This window comes from Astyanax mexicanus, chromosome 9, assembly GCF_023375975.1.
Source record: "Astyanax mexicanus isolate ESR-SI-001 chromosome 9, AstMex3_surface, whole genome shotgun sequence".
Lineage (NCBI taxonomy): Eukaryota > Metazoa > Chordata > Actinopteri > Characiformes > Acestrorhamphidae > Astyanax > Astyanax mexicanus.
Window position 1 is genome coordinate 22,740,509 of NC_064416.1, and position 23,189 is coordinate 22,763,697.

The 23,189-nt window shown below is 39.8% G+C and overlaps 2 protein-coding genes across 4 annotated transcripts in view; both read right to left on the reverse strand.

Annotated features, from left to right (window-relative positions):
• si:ch211-212o1.2 (TMEM189_B_dmain domain-containing protein) overlaps positions 1-10,926 on the reverse strand; it is a 38,471-nt gene extending 27,545 nt beyond the window's left edge. The window contains exon 1 of the mRNA XM_007249191.4: positions 10,421-10,926. Coding sequence (XP_007249253.1) covers positions 10,421-10,580 — 160 coding nt within the window. The 5' untranslated portion in view covers positions 10,581-10,926. The remainder of the gene's footprint in view (positions 1-10,420) is intronic.
• A 5,133-nt stretch (positions 10,927-16,059) lies between these two features.
• znf423 (zinc finger protein 423) overlaps positions 16,060-23,189 on the reverse strand; it is a 209,821-nt gene continuing 202,691 nt past the window's right edge. For all 3 annotated transcript variants that reach the window (XM_049483701.1, XM_049483700.1, XM_049483702.1), the window contains one exon: positions 16,060-16,939. In XM_049483701.1, coding sequence (XP_049339658.1) covers positions 16,910-16,939 — 30 coding nt within the window. In that variant the 3' untranslated portion in view covers positions 16,060-16,909. The remainder of the gene's footprint in view (positions 16,940-23,189) is intronic.

A 23,189-nucleotide genomic window follows, 5' to 3' on the forward strand; every position in this document is an offset into this window, starting at 1 on the left:
TTAAATATGACCTATATTTAAACAATGACTCTCCATCAAAAATGGTGCATCACTGTAGCAAAAATAGACTTCTTTATTTAATTAAAAACATGACATTTCGGCCAATCTATATATCTGACAAAGGCCTTCTTAATTAAACAAAGTAGTCTATTTTTGCTACAGAGCGAACAATGCACCATTTTTGATGAAGTAAATCCTGAAATCATCCAAATATATAGTTATAGCACCTTTTTTCCTGCTTTACTATATTTAAACAATCAAATCTTAGGTCAAACCCTCTAGAAGAAAAAAAAAAGCTTTCTGAATTTGAAAGAAATAGGCTGGTTATGTAGCCCCTGAGCATAACTTGCACTCCAATTAGACTGAACATAGCTTAGCGTGACAGGATTCTAGATGGAACATCTGGATTGTGAATTTTGGTTCTTGCATTATTTTCGTCAACCCTTACACACAGGCTATGACGGATTGTTCCATGTCTTAGACCACATGCACCAAACCATAGCATACAGAGACTACTGGGCATAGTATGGGCCAGATACATGTTCTGTTGCACATCTGAGAAACTAAAATTAACTAGTCCACTCATAATTTTAGCACCACAATTAGGTGAAGTGAAAAAATTGATTATCTTCAACAGTAACCAGTCTGGACATACATTAGGGATGTATACATCTGTAGGGCTATAAATCATATTTTAACAATAAACACATGGGAACATACCAACAGTGGTCATAAGACTATTAAATATTACATTAACTATATAATAAGTAAGGATTGGCAATAATTCAATATGTATTCAATATATTAAATACTTTTCTTTAATAAGAAGTGATATGATTTTTTGGAGAAAATAAACAATGATATCAAAGACATTCTGGAGTGCTCAATTCCCAAAACATGTAAAGTTACATATCCTGGTAATATAAATAACTACGGTTTAGACAGTGATAGATCTTTACTTTGTTTATTTTAAAGTAATTACACAAAATTAGTGTAAGAAGGATCTGCCTACTTTTTAACAATAGGAAAAATGTTAGATAAATTTATATAGTAGAATTTTTTTTTTGTTTTAAGCTCTGATTAGGGCAAAAAGTATTTGAAAAAAATACTGAGATTTATTATAATTATTAATTACCACAGATCTGAAGAACACTAACATCATACTCATTACTTTGATCATGTGCTACCCTTGTTTATTTTTTTTATCTTATTTTGTATGTACAAAATAAGATATTTTTTTATGTAGCTATGTGTATTTATGTATTTAGGTAAATGTTTATACATATTTTATTTTTTTAGTTAATTGTATTAGTTATGTTGGTGTTGTTACTAATATTTCCTTCTTTTCCTCCTGAAACATTGTCATGCCTGTGATCATTTTATATGTTGATACATATTGTAGAAAAATATAAATAAATACTTAAGCATATAAAAAAAAACATAATTTACAGTATCTGTAGTTTTTCTGAGGCTCATTCTAGGGGTGCATTACATGAATTGGTAAACTCATTTTTGTTAAACATTAGTAGGTACAAACAACTGTGATTTCAATTTTTTTTGTATTTGAAACATAATCTAATAAAATTGGCATTATCACCCAGTCCCAAAAATAAGCAGATAAAGGGGTGAACTTACTGGCACTAAAACATTCTGCAAAGCTAGGGGTCCCCATACTTCTGCCATGTGGTGTATAATGCTGACTCTGACTCTGTGGTGGCCCAGGTCACCCAAACAGCTCAGGTGTGTAGAGGCCAGCTAACTGCTCAGCCGGGTCCTGAACCCGTGACCTTCTGACCATGGGGTCAGGAGTCCAGAGGCGAGGAAAGCGTTTGGCGCACGGTGGGGTCAGCGTAGCCGGGTCTGGCCAGAAGGAGGAGGCCTAAATTATTCAGCAGCCCTGGCTGAGTCTAGATCACACGTGCAGAAGTAAGGAGGGGGGTGGGTTTGGTGGGGGGCAGGCATATGAAAGACATCACTCTGGTGCTGACAGGGGGCAGCATTGAGCTCACAGTGAATCAGCACATACCTGAGCTACTTACAGAATTCATCAGCTGCATATATTTTGCCTTTTTCAGTCACTTCTGTGGAAGCTAAAATAGTTAACAACAAACACACTGTTTCACATACTGTGAAGCTGTAAGGGCATTTTTGTATAATTATTTATGTTTGCAGTTTATATGCATGCACTAAATATTCTGCACTCTAGTAATGTGTTCGTATTGCGTTTAATTTTTTGTTTGTTTGCTTCATCTTTGTAAGTTACTGTTTACAAAATAGACAAAGGTTTTTAGATTTGTTAGAAACAGTTATTTTGTTGTAGTACTCTATTCTGGAAATTAATAAATATTTCTTGTTTTGTAATATTGACAATATATATGTTTTATAATACTAACAATAAATATATATGTTGTTTTATGTACATAATGACTGACCCTGGCAGATAAGCGCATCAGCTACACCTATAAGTCTCACTATAAGTCTTCTACTGTTACATCAGCCTACCTGTGTAACTTGATTCAAATACAAGTTGCTCTGGGTGGGAGTGTCAGTCAATACATTGCCATGCATTTAAAGCAAACACTGGAGCTCGTATCCAAATAATTAAATAAATGCCTAAATAGGAGTAGCTCTATTTCCAAAATAAATTAAAAACACTAATTACAACTGAACACTGGTTATGGTTTAGTTATTTAGCAGCAGCAGAAACACTGTAGTCTATTTTACATGGTTTCCATTAAAACAGCTGCACATGCTCCTAATACATTTTATTCTTACTGAATAAAAAAACGAATGCTTCTTCATTTCTCTTTCGTGTTTTTAGTAGTAACAAATAACTGTTGTTTGTAACGGAAAACAGATGTAAATAATAAAATAAAAGTAAATAAAATTTAACTGAACACTTAACAAAAATCATGTTGCCATGATAGCACAAAATGCATGACAACAAACTTCTGAGGAGGAATTGAAGGTAGCACTTTCAAAATGTTTGGGCATCCCTGGTCTAAGGACACATTTTGTTGATTATCTAAACAGAAGAAGAAAACAAATTAATTTGAGTTCATTCATAATTAACACATTTAACAACACTTGAACCATAGAGGCAAAAAAATAAATTAATTAATTAAATATTACAGCAGGGTACCTCCAGGACCAGTGTAGAAAAATGCTTGGAATCAGGAACTGCCAGATTAATGCCAACAAGTGTTCTTGCATACAAACAATAGAAAAAGGATTGTATTATTTTTATAAAATTACAAAAGTAAGCCAAATCTATGTAGGCACTTTTTAGATACTGCATTAGATTTTCCCTGAGCCATACACTGAACTCTAGTCAAGAGGGTGGTGTGCTTATGATAAGACTCAAGAGTTCAAGTTCAGGCTGACGTGCTCAGTGTCACGCTCTACTCTGGTCTTTACCGCTGTGTGACTCACAAGTTGTAACACACCCTTGACCTTATTCTCACGTCTGCGTACAGAATCCAGCTGCAGCAGCACTAAAGCCTGTCCTTTAACCTTCTTACTTCATTCTTCCTGTTCATAGCCTGTTACAGAGCGGCGCTACAGTGAAACTGAAACTCTTGCGGTAACGGGGTCAGGACACAACACTGCCTATAGAAGCTACAGGACCCGCACTGCCATTGTCTGCAGCTGAATGCATGAAGACTGTGGAGGCTGGCTCCAGAACTGCGAGGCCGGACTGGATCTGAGACTGATAGGGGGTGAACTTAAGACCACGAGGCCACGGGTGGACACAGTGATCTTGGCCCGGGGCCACTTAGCCTGATTTGCTTCAGTACATTTCCATCTGCAGGTCTGGCCCAAGCCCTTGGACTGTACTGTAAGAGCTGAAAGTCAGTAACAGGGTTCTGAACAGGGGTTTAAATGGATTACTATACTGCAACAAGTTCTCGATAGTTTCCAGATCTAAATTAATTATGTTCAAAGGTTTGTGGACAAGGTCTCTAACAATGGCATTTAGCTACTTTAAGTTGCACCCATTTCTGACACAGATGTGCAAATACACTGCCTGACTACTAATATTTTATTGGACTGCCTTTAGCTTTGATTGCGGCACACATTCACTGTGACATTGTTTCAATAAGCTTCTGCAAATGTCACAAGATTTATTTCAATCCAGTGTTGCATAAATTTTTACACAGATCTTGTATTGATGATGTATTGAGTCTGACCACTGCACAAAGTCTTCTCCAGCACATCCCAAAGATTCTCAATGGAGTTAAGGTCTGGACTCTGTGGTGAAAAATCAATGTGTGAAAATGATGATCTCATGCTCCCTGAACCACTCTTTCACAATTCCAGCCACATGAATCCATGCCTGTGCCCTCAGGGAAGAAAAAAAAACATTGATGGAACAACCTGGTGTATATTCAGTATTTTCAGGTAGTCAGCTAATCTCATTCTTTAAGCACATACTGTTGCTGAACCTAGACCTGACCAATTGCAGCAACCCCAGATCATTTGCTTACAGATAAAATATTGCCTTTTAGTAGGACATATAGACAAGAAAGTACAAACATCTGATGACATTATGGCAGTAGCAATATACACAAAAATATATACATAATGCTTATACAAAAAAACAAACAAACAAACAAAAAAAAACGGAACAGACAATCTTCAGTTTGGGGAGGCTGACATTAAACCCCAGAGATAGTTCTAGGGAGGTTATGAAATAAAATATCTGAAGACCTGCAACAGAATAGAATAGAATCTCTGGGGCAGATGAATATGAACATATTGGCACTGTGCATAATGCCAAAAAAGGGCTACAGGGGTGTTAACAGGGTACCTGCAGGCATAGGGAAATAAATGTAGGACTATTTACTTAGAGGAGAAAAAACAAAACAAAACATAATTGGCAATAATTTGCACATCAGTTTAAGTTCTTCATCATAAGCATGTAATTGCTATATATTTAGAAACAAACATTATAAACATAAATTAACAGTTTTGCACAACCTAAATTGGAACTGTTTGCACACTAAAAATAGGGTCAAGTGCAAAATTAAGTTTATCAAATTAAATAAATTTACAGTTCAAGCCTAGAGTAACGCATATGATAGCTAAAAGCAAGAAATCAATGTACGTAAAACTAGTTTGTTGAGAATTCTGTAACCCTACCTAGACATGAAATTTAGAAATTGTTAAATTCAATGCATTAACATAAAAGTAAATTGTGTTTACACTCAAACATTTTAAAGGCTTCAGGAGATGGGAATAAGAAATTTATATACAAATTACGAAGACCAACAAGATCAACATTTTTTAAGATCTTCAGACACCTTCATAAAGTGCTCCTGCATTGAGCTGTGAAGCAGTGATTTTTTTTTCTCTGGAATGATTGTGCTCCAATCCAGTATTTTGGTGATGAGGTGGGTGGTGATCATCCAACCTCCTTACCTCACTATAGCAATGTTCCAAAATCCAGTAGAAAGTCTCGCCTGAACAGTAGAGACAGTTACTCCAACAAAAGCTTATTTTTTTGAGAACAATAAAACCAAAAACAATACAGTGAATCAGCAGGTGTCCCAATATTTTTGTTCACATAGAGTACTTTTGCCCAAGTAAGTTAAATTTAAGTACAGCTGCACTCTACCTTATCCACCATTTCTACTGAGCTACTGTTCACTCTGCAGATAACAGTACTACAATCTACAACCACCTGTGGCTGTAGAGAAAGATGGAGTAACTCCCCATTCACAACAAAGGTCATAAAATAAATAGGTGTGAATAGAGGAAGCATTTACAGTCTGAGGGTAGAGATATGATGGTTGAGATTGACACACAGAAGGGCACGCTTCCTTATGTTCTATGTTGACATTTCGTTGGCTTATCTCAGAAGATAGACACCATAAATAAACACGGCAGTGTTTAAACAACTGATAAGCAGCAGCTCCACGTGCAGCTGAAGCAGTAGCAGTAGTCTGCTAGTGCTAAAATGCTGCCAGCAAGACTGTACACAGTAGGTCTCCTTCTTTACTTGTTATTCTGATCCTGGAGTGCCCTGCTCTATATATTTTAGGTGTTCTGTCCACTACAACATAACATGATAGTTCAAAGAATCATTTAAAGCACCTTTTTATTTTAAAGTTAATCCAGATTAACTTTATTCAATTGATGCAATTAGCTAGGAGAAGTGTGAATACACTAATCGCCATTGGATGTGGACCAAAACAACTGCACCAAAACACCTAAGAAAAAGTGTTTAACTTCAGGTTTTGGTATATTACCTAGATAATGACAACAGCAATATACATATCTCTGAACCATCTCTGCTCTTCTACGTTAAAGTTCTTTTGTGTTTACTTTCTTGCTCACACCCATGTGTGAGTTTGACCAATAAGTAGAGATAACATTCTCAAACAGTTTGTTGTGATAGATTTTGGTGCACATTAACTGACTCATGTCAGAGCAGAATAACTATAAAAGTGTAAAAAAGCCCAGAGATATCCAAAAGCAAGACAAATACTAAAATGAACCAGAAACAGAACCAGGGACAGGAAGTGCAAGACCCCAGACCCAGTGAGCCACAGTGTCAACCTGACATGAACAAGGAGCAAATGTGAAAGATCACGGTTACAAGAGCCAGTGGAGCATGCAGAGTAACTCAATCTTCCAGTGTAATAGTAGATTGACAGCTCCTTCTCCTCCACACACACTCATTGACAGATGCACAAACAGACCAGGCACCCAGTGACCAGAGCATGCTGACGGCGGCTGGTGGGAGGAAGGTGGGGGGAGGCAGAAAGCAGTCGGTGGAATCCTGTTTACTTCAAGGCAAATCTGTAAAGTGGGATAAAGAAGCGCAAAGAGCAGTCAGTGGTGCATGACACATAGACATATGGCAGAGAGCGGGCGTCCAGCTGTTCCACTGTCCTGGGGTAGCAGTAATGAGCCGGAGACGCCATCGAGCAGACCAAAGCCTCATCAATCCCGTCTCGCCCCTGAGCCTCAACACGTCCGAACGCCAATCCCTCTCTCAGTAACTTGTGCACACTCGCTTGAACACATGCACGCACCACCTTCAACAGCAGCCTGTCTTGGGCCTCTGGAGCACCTGCTTAAAACAGCACGGACATTTTGTCCAGGGCCCAAGTTCTGGTTGCCTAAATATTTAGCAAAGCAAGCTACAGGAACTAAAGCGTATTAGTTCATTTCCCTGATGATGAAGCAGCACAAGACCCTAACGGTTCACGTAGGAAAAGTCAGAGGATAGGAAACGTTCAAATAAAAGGGAGCCTGCAAAAGATCCGTAGCCTGATTCTCCAAGCTCCATCTCACAAGCATCTACAATTAACCCAGCTAACACTACAGCTGTGAAAAACGGCTCTTCAACTAAAAATTATTAAATAAATAAAGAAAGGCATTTTAATAGCACAGAGACAACCCCGAACACTTTGAGATTTCCATGGAAAAAGCTTCTGAAACCTCCACCTCACAGCTGGTGGGCAACTCAAGCAAGCTCATCCAAAAATCCCAACCCCAATCCCCTCTCATCAACAGGGAGACGCATTACCACATTAACTTATTAACCCTGCAAAACTCCCCTCCACAAGCATCCTCCCCAAGTAATTAACAAGGCCTGCCAGTGGCAGCACAAGCATAACGCACCGAGTGCGCCGCCAGGTCACGGGCAAACAGTCTGGAAATGAACTGATTGTTATCACACCTGATAGCATTTCAAATTAAACAGATCTGGTTTTAATAAGTGCAAAGGCAGCCATCCTTTCCGGCTACAATGAGACACATTCCACTCAAAAGCCTCTTTCCCTTCAAAAGCCAATCCTGAGTTGGAGGGGCACTTTTTGCATCACACTGATCCTCTGTCTATGGCATGCAGAGATGGAGCAAAGTGCTTTCCATTAAGCCAAAAGTGGAGTAAAGACAAATCTGAAACGTGCATTAAGTTGTTTTGCACCCTAACCCCCTCCCTTCCCCTTCAGACAACCTGCCAGTGGCCCAGTGTTAACAAAAAATTGAGTGCACTTAGCTTTGTTGAAGGCAATCATGTCAGAGGCAAACAAGTTCCAATGAGTGTTGATTTACAAACACTATTCCTCAGTCACTTTAAGTGCCTGGCGAGCACGGCAATGATTTGGCACAGGAGCTTCACATCTGAGCCAAAAGGTCTTTAGAGGTCAGGTTTCTGCACAGTTAGCAGTTATCAGGGTATCTATTAGCTTATGTATCTTAATGTTACCGCATCAGTCTATCACACAGACTGGGGACCAAAGTTGGCCGGTCGGATTTGGCCCACTAGACTGTTAACAAAACTCTAACCTAACCCTCACACACATATGGTAGAAGCACACTACCTAGCACAATTTATACAATATAAAATATAAAAGTCATCAGACTGTCCTGAATGTCTCCTATCTTTATATAAGGATAAATAAAGCAATATTGTTCCACTCCTTTCTAAATCCCCCTTAGGAGAAACGAGGAAATAAACATCAGAATATCAGTGCTCAAGGTGGGGAGGGATTGTAAATACATGAGAAAAGCTAGAGTTCTCATCTGGCACTAACAGACAACTGAAATATTTCTGAGATGTAAAAGGGAGCTTCACAAGACTTAACACGAACTTGCACTTGTTTTCTATTCATCTTATTAAGCTAAGACTGATATGACTTTCAGTCTGACTAAAAATAAAAAAAAAGATTTTTCCACAAGACATTATCTTGATTAAAGTGAGAAATGTAGGTATAACCGATATTACACATGTACGAAACACACATTAATAACTTACACAGAGACTACACACACCAGTAGGCTATAACTTTACACCTTTAAAACTAATACAGATTAAAAAAACTTTAGTTTAAATCAAAGATTTTTAAACTAGCACAGTCAGTGTTGGCCAATTGTAATTGTGGTCAGCGTCACTTGGTCCTTTTCCAGCAAAAGAAAAAGTGTCAGAAAAGTATCAGTTTAAAATATTGGCCAAATTGGCCGAAAGTAATTATTCTTAAAAAAAAAAAAAGAGTTAGTGTCTGATTATACCAATATTTTTCCACTGTTTTAAAAGGCTACAACTGCTTTGTTATGCTATTCAGTTATCAGTCAGTGGCATTTAAATGGTCTTTAAATTACAATGATGTAATTCATTTAACTACACTCATTTGTGAAATGATAAATCGTCAACAAAAAATTCTTATTGTGACAGGACTATCTGTTGTTGTTGCTCCTTTGGTTGGGAAAACTGGATGTTGATATGTGTTGTAACATTACATCTAAAATAAAATAAATAAAAATAAATTAAAAATAATGGAGGGTAGATGGCACTCTCTCCCCACATCACTCCAAAGGGTGATGTCGCTCAGCACAATCCGACTGTGAGCTGATGTATCGGAACAGAGTCGCTGCGCTTTCCTCCAAGTGCGCTGTGATGCTACTCAGCAACGCTACATAAGCAGCAGTTTGAAAAGAGGCGGAGGCTGACTTTACACATATCGGAGGAGACGTGCTAGTGTTCACCCTCCTGGTGTTGGGGCATCAGTAGTGATGGGGGGGGAGTTGTAATGAGTGGCTTCGGAAATAATTTAGAGACCACTTCAGTCTCTGAGTTTTGCTATTTATCGGTATATCTTTGAGTAAAATGAACATTGCTGTTTTATTCTATAAACATTTATCTGCAGAAAAAAAAGATGCAGAGCTTTCAGACCTCAAATAATGCAAAGAAAACAAGTTCATATTCATAAAGTTTTAAGAGTTCAGAAATCAATGTTTGGTGGAATAACCCTGGCTTTTAATCACAGTTTTCGTGCATCTTGGCCTGTTCTCCTCCACCAGTCTTACATACTGCTTTTGGATAACTTTATTCAGCTTGGTTTGATGGCTTGTGATCACCCATCTCTTCCTCTTGATTATATTCCAGAGGTTTTGAATTTGGTAAAATCAAAGAAACTCATCATGTTTAGGAGGTCTCAGAATAAAACCATAGATAAAACAAGAATTTAGGTCATTTTAACTGACTAGCTAACTATCAAACAATGTAACACAGATTTAACCCAGTTAACAACCTCGTTAGTAGTCAGCTTGATAAACTAGCTCTTACATATGTAGTCAGGTTAACTGGTTAGCTAGCTTGCTAGCTAACAGGTGTTGTTCAGATTAGCCTAAACTCAGCCTCAGCCCACCTGCTGTAGCTATAGTAACAGGACCTGTAGCTGTTTAGACTAGACCTTGATTTACAGCTCAGCTCTGCTCCACTGCTTTGGCCTTAATCTTCTCTGAATGCTGGCGGTTTAGCCTTAGCAGCAGGTCTCCAGGCTGTCTCTCAGACACTCAGGTGAAGAGGACTGAACCGTTAGCTAGCTAACCGCTAGCTATGTTAACCCGGGTTAGATTAGCTATGTTATGTTTGTGTTTGTCCCCGCAGACCGCCCTCTTCTCTTACCCGGAGAGTAGAGTTTGGCCAGCTGGCGGGCCCCGGCGTGCTGCGGTCCCCAGCGAGGCGCGCTGCTGCGGGCGGCCGCTCCGTGCTCGTTGCCGTTCGGATCCTCCTCAGCCATGGAGCGCTGCCTGATCTCCGACTCCGACAGCAACGCCGCCGCCATTCTCCCCAGCCCTTTCAGCTATACTGCATGAAACCGCGGAGTCGTGGGAGCGGAGTGTGAGCCGGACTCTGTGTATGTGTGTGTGAGTTGAGGCTGTGTTACAGGGCCACTCCTCTGCTCTCAGTGAGGCTCTCAGTGAGGGTGACCAGCCTGGTCCAGCCCAGCAGACCTTAGCTATAGACACACACCCGGAACTGATACAGGTCCGCTCCGCACCAACAGATGCCTATTTTACCTCGTTTACCTCAATCTTATTCAAAAACGAAGCGAAAACCATTAAAACGCACGCCCTCGCTGTTAAATTTGCACACTGTTGAGCAGCTAAGGGAATATTTAGGGAAAGTTTGTCTCATCTAGCGGGTCTGGTGACTTCTAGAGTTTAGGGAGTGTCGTAAAAGTGTCAAATTCATTGAGACGTGTTAAACAAATCGACAGTATTATTCTAAATAAACTAAATATCATTATATGTCTATATTTACTGCATTTTCTTTTAAATTAATGTGTATTTACATTCATATAATCGTCTGTAGTGTAGTCTAGTGCAATAAAGCTCTCCACATTTTTTTCTCATTTTTGCGTTGTAAGTACCACGCTGATGATCCCTGGAGTGCGTGGCGCGCGCGTGTGTGTGAGTAGTTTGTGATGGTGTCTGAAGCTATGAAGCTGAGTTTGAAAACCACAGCATGAATTGCAACAGTACATATTTATGCCGTTTTATTCTAGTCAAAACTAATGCTTGTAAAATTATACAGTTCCTGATACTGGCAGAATGTGTGTAATGCGTTAATAGTAATCATTATTAAGTGTAGGAAATCATTTTCATGATTTTTTTCATGATTTTATTACTCATTTGAAGCCATTTATTTGTTAAACTTAGCTCCTTCTGAATTTAAGATAATAATATTTTATAGACCTTTAATTATTATTATTTAAACACAATTTAATTTCATTTGGGTGTCCTGAATTATAAATTAATAAACTTCCAGTCCTAGTTATTCATACCGGTGGTGAATAGGACAGATCTAAAAAATATATAAATATTAACTAAATGAGATGGCTGTTCTGAGATAAAGAAACATCATTTATTGTGTATATGTAGAGTGATGTGAGTCAAAATAGAAGTCAAAGAAACATATTTATGACTTTAGCATTGTCACCATAAAGCTACACTGCCTGGCAAAAAAAAGGTACCACCAAAAAAAAGTCACACGCTCTAATATTTTGTTGGACGACTTTAGCTTTAATTTGCAGCACGCATTCACTGTGGCATTGTTTTGATAAGCTTCTGCAATTTCAAAAGATTTATTTCAATCCAGTGTTGCATTAATTTTTCACCAAGATCTTGCAGCATTGATGATGGTAGAGTCTGACTGCTGCACAAAGTCTTCTCCAGCACATCCCAAAGATTCTCAATGTGGTTAAGGTCTGGACTCTATGGTCCCAATCCATGTGAAAAAATGATGATCTCATGCTCCCTGAACCACTCTTTCACAATTCCAGCCCCATGAATCCTGACATTTTCATCTTGGATTATACCTGTGCCATCAGGGAAGAAAAAATCCATTGATGGAATAACCTGGTCTATATTCAGTATATTCAGGTAGTCAGCTGACCTCATTCTTTCAGCACATACTGTTGGTGCACCTAGATCTGACCAACTGCAGCAACGGCAGATCATTTGCTTATTTAAATCCAGGCAGCGACTTTTTTTGGCAGTGTATGTAGTTGGCTGTTTCATGGGATGGATACAAATGTGTTGCCAGATTTGTTGGTGTATTTTAGTTTTACTATTATGAATATCGGATATTAAAACTTAGTAGATATCATTTGATTCACTTTTTATTCTAAATAGTAAATAAAATAGCTATATTTGTACACATAGTACACATTCCTTATTCCTGTCACCAACTCCACAGTAAAAACGAAGCTTGTATATACCTCTGCAAAGAACCGATTTGTTTCCGTTTTATAGGCCCCTGAGGTCTCATGATGACTAAATGAGGAACTTCAGGTCAAAGCCGAAAAACAAGAGTAGGTCCCGTGTTCCTAAAACCTCAGTGTTTTTTTTTTTTTTTTTTAAACAACATTAATATAAAAAACAGATATAGGACAGTAGTATAATGCCTGTCCTGAGGGTGCATTGTATCCCAGTTCTGTATAGCCAAAATTTAAAATGTATCCAGATACCTCTTCTTATTAGTAAGCTGGCTGACACATTGATCACAGAATGTAAGCTCTGGACCAGTCTATGTTCTGGACACATGTTCTTAATCTCAGGATGCCCAGTGCCAGGTCTCATCTAGAGGATTTTAAAGCCCTGCTGTGTTGAGCAGGGCTTTGCATTGCATTGTCATATCCCTCCCAATGCAGTTGGTCAGGTCTAGGTTCAGCAACATTATGTGCTGTAAGAATGAGGTCAGCTGACAACCTGAATATACTGAACATAGACCAGGTTATTCCATCAATGGATTTTTTCTTCCCTGATGGCACGGGCATATTTCAAAGATAATAATGCCAGGATTCATGGGGCTGAAATTGTGAAAGAGTGGTTCAGGGAGCATGAGATCATCATTTTTACAAATGGATTATCCACCACAGAGTCTTTGGGATGTGCTGGGGAATGACTTGTGCAGCGGTCAGACTCTACCATCATCAATGCTGCAAGATCTTGGTGAAAAATTTATGCAACTCTGGATTGAAATAAATCTTGTGACATTGCAGAAGCTGATCAAAACAATGCCACAGTGAATGTGTGCCGCAATCAAAGCTAATAGCAGTGACCTTTTTCATTTGGTGGTGACTTTTTGGCTAGGCAATGTATTAAGGCAGTTACTTTGTCTATTTTGGCATGAACAAACAAGAAAAACAAATTAATCCGTTTGGTATGTTTTAAAGCGGAACACCTTAAGTAAGTTTTCCCTAAATTTAGTTCAGCCATTGAACCCACCCACTCATTAGGACTCTCCAATAGCTTGCAATGCTTACAGCACTAGGATGGTGAGGACAAGCACACACGAGACAGGTAAAGTCAGCCACTGCCTCTTTTCACACTGCCACAAAATAATGTACAGTACGATCTAATGCAGATAAACAGACCTTAGCCTGCATCTACATTTCATTAAGTTATATATATTTTAGAGCATAGGCTCAAGTCTAGGCCTATAGTTAAAGTAAATCATATGGTGGGCTGAAGCCCCTCTGCCGAGCGCTCCAGTTCACATGCCCCCTGGGTGCCGTGGTCTATCGATGCGTTCCGATGGCTGATTTCTGGGAATGGTACCGACCTTCTGTCCGGCAGAAGTTATGAGGCTCAGTGGCTGAACCAGCTGCTTAAACACATGGATGCAATTAAATCAGAAACTCTGCGCAATGGCAAAATAGGAACCGCAGCTTTAAATAGACTTTCCCTCTCCAGAACTAGATCAGCTGCATTATATTAAACTCACTTCAACTTTCCAACTGTGGGGCTCTTTTAGTGGAAAATTTGCAGGCTTCATTACAGAATTGGAGACACTGAAACACAGTTTTAATGAATATGATAAAAATGTGCACTGATCATACACTTTCTGATTTTCTGTATGAGTGAACTGAGTGTGAACTGTAGCTCTTTCATTTCCATCTGCCACAAAAGCAGATCTTTATACTGGTATGATCTTTATAATCAGGGGATGTCCAAAAGCACTTGATTTGACTTGAGTTTAAATTCATTCAGAATGTGGTGTAATGCCTGGACCACACTACAGGATAACTGGGCCACTTTTGAGGCTGATTTGCTCTTCCTGACCACCGCAAATAGTGTCTCAATTTCAGGATGATCATAAATGCTAATTGTTCCAGATGATCCTGTAGTGTGTGGAGTATTTAATCCAGTTTCTAGTCCTAAAGCAGCCAATGCCACCCTAGTCGAATCATGAATATAGCATATTTATGATCGTTTAGGATTTTAGAAAACCTATATTGTGAGCCAGGTTTTATTCAGAACTAGTCTGGGAAACCTATTATTTAGTATAAATTTTTCTATCATTTATATCTAGCATCTATGCCATATCCTCTCGGTCATAATAAAATCCTAACAATATATTCTCTTGTTATTTTCCAGTTTCACCCCATTTTCATATCATAAAAATTACTGAAATGGACAAAAATGTCAAACCATTAAACCAAACCACATTTAGGTTGTGATATTGTAGGCGCAGGGTCAGAGGTCATTTCTGAAGTGGGATTGACTATATCACTTGTTTTTTTTATTTAATAACAGTAGCAGGCTGGAATGTTTTCCTTGCTTGAGTGCCATACAGTTTGGTTTATGTCCTTAAAAATACCCTCAAATAACCTCATAAAATGTCCACTGGACTACAGGTCAAAATATTAGTGTTAGTCAGTGCTACATATTTAAATGCCTAGAATTTCCTCTTTAATCACAATTGCAAAGTGAGAAATGAGAAAATAAAACTCGTAGGTCAGGGTCCTGAACAGGCATAAAATTTAATCTTAGTCTTGTTTTTTCCTTTAATTCGAGAATTTACAAGAAATATTTATTTGTTGTGGTCACTAAAAAAACAGTTTCTTACAAACTGTAAAGCTGTACAGTAGTTTACTTGTGTACTGATGAATGATGTTTTAATAGCTTTTTACTGTTGATTTTAAGAAATCTAACTGTGAAATAAAATGCTGTCATGTAAAAATCTAATATTTTCAGTCTTTTTTATGAAAGAAAATTAATGTTATACAGAGACATAACTCATAAAATACAGTTTAGTAGTGCAAAAATATATAATAATCATAATAAACAGTAATTATGTCACTCTTGTGCTAAAAGCAGATTAAGCCGCCAACCTTTTTGTTCAAACTGCCACTAATGCAACATAACTGAACAGCTGAACACTTTTAAAGGAGAACAGCTAACAAACACACGCACTGGCTAGTGTAACTGCCTAGAGTGATGGGGAGCCGGAGAGCCATCCCTCCCATCCAAAGAGGACGATGCTAATTGTGCTCTCAGGAACCTCTTTTACACCTGGTCACTTCATGCTTCATGAGTATCATGGTTATATCTGGATGAGAGATCAGGCCCCAAATAAAGAAAAACAAGTGTAAAAACACCAAAGACTGCTGTGACATTCTGACGTCTTAAAACTATTAGTGTACACAAGAAAAACAATGGAAATTTATTGTATAACTTTTTAAGAAATATTTAAACATTTTATGAAATGTTTTCTGATAGCAATATTATGTTACAGTCTCAGTGAGACACTGTTTGATAGCAGTCTCTCCACTGTCTGTTTCTTAATAGCTGAAGTGTGCGCGCACGTGTGAGTGTGTGAGTGTGTGTGTGAGTGTGTGTGTGCTTGTGCGTGTGTGTGTGTATGCTTTGTAAGACTGGCCTTCAGCTTTCTGGCAGGTGTAAGTGTAAGGAAGAGTTGGAGGAGGATTGAGACACTGCAGTTTGCAGTTGGAGAAATACACACAGACACACATACTCCCTTAATTCATGATTCATTTATTTGTTTATTTTCAACTGTACTAGTTTTATTGCAATCTGGTTAATTCACATTTAAAAAGCAGACATCATCCAGTTGAACTGAAATCGATGATATTCATTTTTTACAACAACCATAAGGCCCATGAACTGCAAAATCCCATCAAAACCATTACGTTTTTGTCGATTTATATGTTTTTTTGTCTTTTTTTTGTTTGTTTTTACTGTAATTAGAAAAAAGAAAATATATAACAATAATAATAGAAAGGGAAAAAAAGATATTACGACTGGCAAGCATTCACAACACAGCACAAGTACCTATTTACTGCAAGAAATAAAAGGTACAAAAACCAAGAGGGGGGAAAAAAGAAATGCATTAAAGGGAAAAAAAAAAACGGCACCTATGAAGTTTTTTTATACAAGAAGCAACAGAGGACAAGGTAAGTGAAGCATTTCTAGAGACTAAAATCAGAGACAGAGGGGCATTTCTTTTTTTCTCCTTCCATTTTTTCTTTTGTTCCAAACAAAAAAAACGGGAAAGAAAAACAGGAAAAAAAAAGAAAGAAAAAAAAAACGGAATGCACAAACGGGAAGCAGGGACAATAAAAAATACTGCACGTAGAATACCTTTTTCTCTCCTTCCCCCCCTCCTCCTTTTCTTTTTTAATAGCATATCCCATTAATATTCATTCCCCACCGTTCGTAATAGCTGCGCCTGGTGGCGGAATCGTTAGAGTTTTACATGTGAGTAGCAAATGACACTTTGATTGGCTGTGATGTTGAAATGGTCGTCCCCCACCGGGCGTGGGTCGGGGTTCCGGCTGAACGGGGCGTCCCGCCGAGGCCTCTCTCACTGTGCGTGCTGGCTCAGTGTGTGGTTCTGCACAGGAAGACAGGAGAACACATGAGGAGAGAAATAATAAGCTACGTGCCCACACCTCCACCCCCCTCCCTCCATCCATCTCCCTCTCTCCAGCCACCCGCCGGCCCTGTCTGTCCATCTTAGGACCGGAGCACCCCCTCTTTCACTCTTTCATAGGGGAGTACCTGTTCTGTAACCACATGTGTACCTTTCTTTTCTGTCTTTTTTTTTCTATTCCTTTCATTTTTACTGTTGCTCACGCTGCATTATTACCCCTGCTTTAGACTTGCTTAGAATGCCAGGAAAGAAACAAAAAACACATACAGACACACACAAACACACTCACAACAGTCATATTACATATTTATCTAATATTTGCTTTGCGCTGCTTCTCTTATCCGTGGTGATGTGCAACAATGGATTTGTTTATTCTGATGTAGGAGCCGTGCATCCGCTTTTTGATACTTATTTATGAATATTTTAAAGCATCATCTCAATACCTTATGAGACCCACATTCTATGGACCCTTGAGCGCAACACATAAATTTGTAATCACGTATGAAGCACCTCTGCTGGAAGTTAAACTGAGGAAACAGGAAAAAAGGGGGCTGCACATGCAGTAATGCAGTAACGCTGTGATGCTGGGTAAGAACGCAAGGGTTAGTGCCTACTGTAAAAGCCTGATGTAACCCAAACGTAGATAGACCAGACTGTCTACAACTAACTATACGAAACAAAAGCCTCAGAGGAAGGAGGAAGACAGAAGCGGCTCACAATTTCCCAATCGCCCGACCGGACGGCTCTTTGAAGAACGGCTGCTGCTGTGACCACGAAGGGTTAAGCCGTAATAAGAGCAGATATGCAGGAGCTTGGAGGGCATTGTGTTGGGGAGATTTTTCTTTCCGGCTGCTTTTTTTCCCCCTGTACGCTTCTCCCCGGACCATAAACCCAATTCCCAGAGAAGAGCGGGCAATCATCCCCCTCTCTTCCCCCTCAAAGCTGCTTTTCAAGATTAATCTCTCCAAGAGAGATAGGCTGTGTTTTTGTGCCCCAAAATGAAGGGGGGAAAACAGCAGAAAAAATGGGGAGAGGACAAAAAGAGAAAAAAAGGAAATAAAACATGCAGGATTAAACATGGTTTTCTATTGATTAATACTTATTCTTCGCCTCTTATCAGAATGTGCATGTTTTTGCGCAAAAAAAACAAAAAAAAAACGACTGCTGGCAAAAGGGCCACATGGTTCCAGCGAAGGGGCCAAGCCACTGTTGTTTTTGGGGAAAGAAAAACCCTCAGCCCTGAAGACCCGATGGAGCCACTCCATCTCTCTTTCCCCTTCCTATCTTTCTTTCCCTCTCCTCTTGTCTTCCTCCTCCTGCTCCTCCTCTGCTCCCGGAGAGGAGAGCGAGGAGAGGAGAGGAGATGAACACAGGAGGTGGGAGGGGGGAGGAAGAGGAGGGCTCTCCACTGAGGAGGCGCATCTCTCTGGGAGCCACTGACCCCATTATGAGAGCAAACCACTTTTTAGCTCAGCGCCTCACTTGCCTGCACTACAGCCCCCTGCCAGCAGAGGTCGGCCTTGCCTCTAACTCCAGCCCGGACTCGCTGGCGGAGGAGCGGAGAGAACAGGGGAGACAGAACACGCAGAGCTGCAGCATCTCAGACAAAAAGCAGAAACACATCCCACATCCTGTAGTCCAGAGTCTTCCTTCAGAACAGCAGTGGAGCACTGTGATTAAACCCAGCTCAGCTCACACTGTCCTATTGGGTCGGGTTAAAATTAAAGCTGAGTGTTGTAAAGAATCTGGAGATACAATGCATATCACCATAGAAGAGTTACAATTTAACCACATAATACAGAAAGATGATCAATTCTGCACCCAGCATCTGGGGTTATACACAGGGTCCCATTCCCTTCCCTGATAATCAACTAGCCCACTCACTATTAAATACATGACACTAGTTTCCCTCTCCACCTAACATATAGATTTTTGTGGCCGTTGTTGATCCTATTAGCAATATTTAACCAAAATACGAAGATCTGACACCGAACATCTAAGTTGCTGTGGCTGTTTTATGATCAAATCATCAATATTTAACCCAAATACGAAGATTTGACACCTAACAGCTCTGTTTCTGTGGCCGTTTATGATCCGATCAGCAACATTTAACACAAACATGAAACACTTAACCTTTCCTTCAGTAATACATTAATCACCCACTACGAAGCAAACTCTTGATATACAGCTCTGGAACAAATTAAAAGGGCACTTCAGTTTCTAAATCAGTTTCTCTGATTTTGCTATTTATAAGTATATATTTGAGTAAAATGAACATTGCTGTTTTGTTCTATGAACTACGATCAACATTTCTCCAAAATTCCAAATAAAAATATTGTCATTTAGAGCAGGAAATGAGAAATTGCTGAACAAACAAAAAAGATGCAGAACTTCAGACCTCAAATAAAGCAAAGAAAACAAGTTCATATCCATAAACTTTTAAGAATTCAGAAATCAATATTTGGTGGAATAACCCTGTTTTTTAATCACAGTTTTAAATAATAAAGTAATAAAATAATAAAGTAATAAAATAGTATTTACGTTCATTCGTATGACTTATGTAGTCTATATATAAGGAGTAAGGAGGTATTTTAGATTTAGCCAAAATTCTGCATGCGTTTTGATGTAAGCAGAGGTGCTACATGCATGCAGGGGTTGTAATGCAAGCATTCGTATGAATCTCTGACGTTTTCAGCAACCAATAACGGTATTTTCATGTGTACAGGAGCAGATGAAAACCTCTGTCCTTAAAAATATCTGAATATATGTGGACAAGGCCTAAGTACATATAAGTAAATTACAATAAAAATTAAGTCGGTCAGATATCAACATGTTCATAGTGGTGATGATGGGATGTCCAAATGTTTGTAGACACACTTTCTGCAATAATATTATTTAGTTTAATATGTTTGGGATGAGTCTTCACTTAACACAGTAACATTTAGTCACTGAGTGCAATCTAATCCTCACACCTGCTCACTTATTGTCTCTATTGTATTTAAACACATATGATGATGTTGTCTCTACTGTCTAGGGAAGGCGTTTATACAAGAGCATTATTGAGATCACAATTTTAGAGAATCACCAGACCACCTCATCATCCCCAAACTTCCCAACTCATCACGTAAGTATGAGATGCAGCATCATCATTCTAGAGAACACGGTTTCACTGCTTGTATTGTTGTATTTTAGGTGCTTGTGTCAGCAGGGGGTGCAAACTTAAAATAATGAAATGCATTTATCAGAAGGGGTGTCTACAAACATTTGGACATATAGTGTGTACTTGTGTATTTTAGAGTTGCTATGGACTTGTGTGTGTGTGCTGATGTGTGTGTGTGTCATGTAGCAAGTAATTAAGGCAATCAAGGGCACGTTTCCATGCTTGTGTGCATATGCATTTGTGTGCATCTTAAGTGCACGACTGCAGTATGTGTGTTTGTATATGTGTGTGTGTGTGTGTGTGTGCACTTCTCCCGCAGGTGCAGTGGGCTGTGTGGAGCTCTATTGATTTGGAGGAGGAGGGATTGAGAGGCAGTGCACTCCCTGGGGTCCGAGGGGGGTTACACTGCTACTGCAGTGGCCTGATGGAAACTGCACAGTGCGAGTGGAGGGGTGTGGAGAGCCCAGCAAACAAACAGCCTCACTTCTCTCTCTCTCACACACACACACACATTCACGCTCAAAGACGTTTAGGCCTCCTGGGATGCTGCACGCACTTAACACTATGCACCAGCTCATGTGCAGACACTGCACACTAGCACAGCTTACTGTCTACTGCCTACGATCTGTTACCACATACTCTGTAATACTTTACTCACTCCAGCACTGCTGCAATGTACATGCATTCACACAGGTACCTGCCAACAGACGCGCACACACACACACCCTGTCCAACATCATCTCTGTCAGGCTGGTGGCTGATGCGGAGGCGATCACGCCGGTTACACTTGTTTAAATTAGTTAATCAGTGTGTTGGAACACACACGTTTTTCAGGCCAGTCGCAGTTTGCGCTCTTCATTTGAGTGCGTCGTCGGGGGCAGCGCTATTGATCAAGCCGCAGGCGATCGATAGCTGGAATGGTGTGTGTCTCTGAATCTGATAATGACTCGCAGTATGACATCAGTGCTATGCAGCTGTAATTGATATATTCTCAGAGTGGGAGAGAGAGATAGAGAAAGAGAGGTAGAGGGAGAAACAGGCTGTTTAAACAGCCCTAAAAGAGCCCTATACCTCTCTCCCAAACAACTAGTAAAAACACTCAGTGTGCTCTTAACAATTAAATTCCCACAGACAGTCCCAAAAACACACTCTAAAACCACTAAAACTCATTCAACACAGACACCATTCTATATTAATCTGAACTGAAGAGAATACTCTAGACTAGAATGAACAAGCAGAACATGCTAGTACACTATGAATGGGAAGAACATCCCACAACTACTACAGCTAAATTGATATGAAAAACATCCTAGATTAGTATAATTTCAAGAGAATGTTTTACATAAGAATGAACAGGGAGAACATTCTAGGTTGGTATACAGGTGCTGGTCAACGAATTAGAATAATTTGAAATAGTGCAATCATGAAATTCTTTGAATGCATTTTTTGTGCAGAAAGCAAATCAGGTGTTCACCGCACCTGTCCTACTCGTTAGACTAATCACAGAACTCGTTACCTGGAAAAAAATTTGCTCAGCTGAGCTTTCCAAAAGGCCCATTTAGGCCATTTAACTGTGACACTGTTGTTTTATTGAATTAGAATAATGGAGAAACCGTTTCATTGAATTAGAATATTTTTTATTATAATTACAATCATCACTTTCTCAGTATTTTGTGGCTGCCCCCTTGGCTTGTATGACTGCCTGAAGTCTCCGCGGCATCGATTTGACCAGCTTGTCGCACGTTTCCGCACTCACAGCTTCCCAGGCAGTGGCGATGTTCTGCTTCAGTTGGTCCAGCGTAGTAGGCTTTCTGTCGCGAATTTTCCGCTTGACGATGGCCCAAAGGTTTTCAATGACATTGAGGTCAGGCGAGTTGGCCGGCCATGCCAAAACTTCAAGCTGTTTTTTAGTGAACCAATCTTTGGTCGACTTTGCCGCATGAGCCGGTGCAAGATCCTGTTGAAATATGAAGTCTTCTTCGCCGAACTGTTCCTCAACAGTCGGAATCAGGAACGTTTCCAGAACATCTTGATATACGGCAGCATTGACAGTCTTCTTGAGGAAGCAGAGTTTCCCTACACCTCGAGCGGACATGCATCCCCAGACCATAACGCTCTGGGGAAACTTGACGGATCTTTTCACGCACTCGTGGTTGTAGGTTTCGCCACCACGACGCCAGACACGAGGACCTTGGTGACCGAAGGAGATGCAGAAGCGTGATTCGTCACTGAAGACCACTTTCTGCCAGTCTTCAGCAGTCCACTCGCCGTGTTCTTTGGCCCACTTCAGCCGTTTCTCCATTTGTTTCTTGTTCAGCATCGGTTTTACTGCTGGAACGCGAGATTTGAAGCCGAGTTCGCGCAGATGACGGTAAGTGGTTGATCTGGAGACGTCAGCGGCGGTCTGCTTGTTCCACAAGTCGGTGAGCTCGGAAGTGGACTTGAACCGGTTGCTGACTGCAATCTTTCTCAGCTGCTTGTTGTCGCGAGCAGAAGTTTTTCGGACGCCGGAACAGTTGGTGCGCTTGCTGCAGTTTTTCTTGAGAGCTTTGCAGACGGAAGACTGGCTGATGCCGAGCTGCTCAGCAATTTTAGTTTGGGTCAAGCCTTGTTGGCGAAGGGCTTGAATTTGAAACACTATTCCGGTTGAGAGGTCGCGCTGCTTACCCATGATTGATTTTACAACTTAGAAATTCTACTCAACCCTGACTTTATACTGCACAGTGAACACTCTTCACAGAAAACAAAAATTCGAGCATTTATTCTAATTCAATGAAACGGTTTCTCCATTATTCTAATTCAATAAAACAACAGTGTCACAGTTAAATGGCCTAAATGGGCCTTTTGGAAAGCTCAGCTGAGCAAATTTTTTTCCAGGTAACGAGTTCTGTGATTAGTCTAACGAGTAGGACAGGTGCGGTGAACACCTGATGTGCTTTCTGCACAAAAAATGCATTCAAAGAATTTCATGATTGCAATATTTCAAATTATTCTAATTCGTTGACCAGCACCTGTAAATGAGGAGAATATTCTGGAACAGAATAAGGAGAA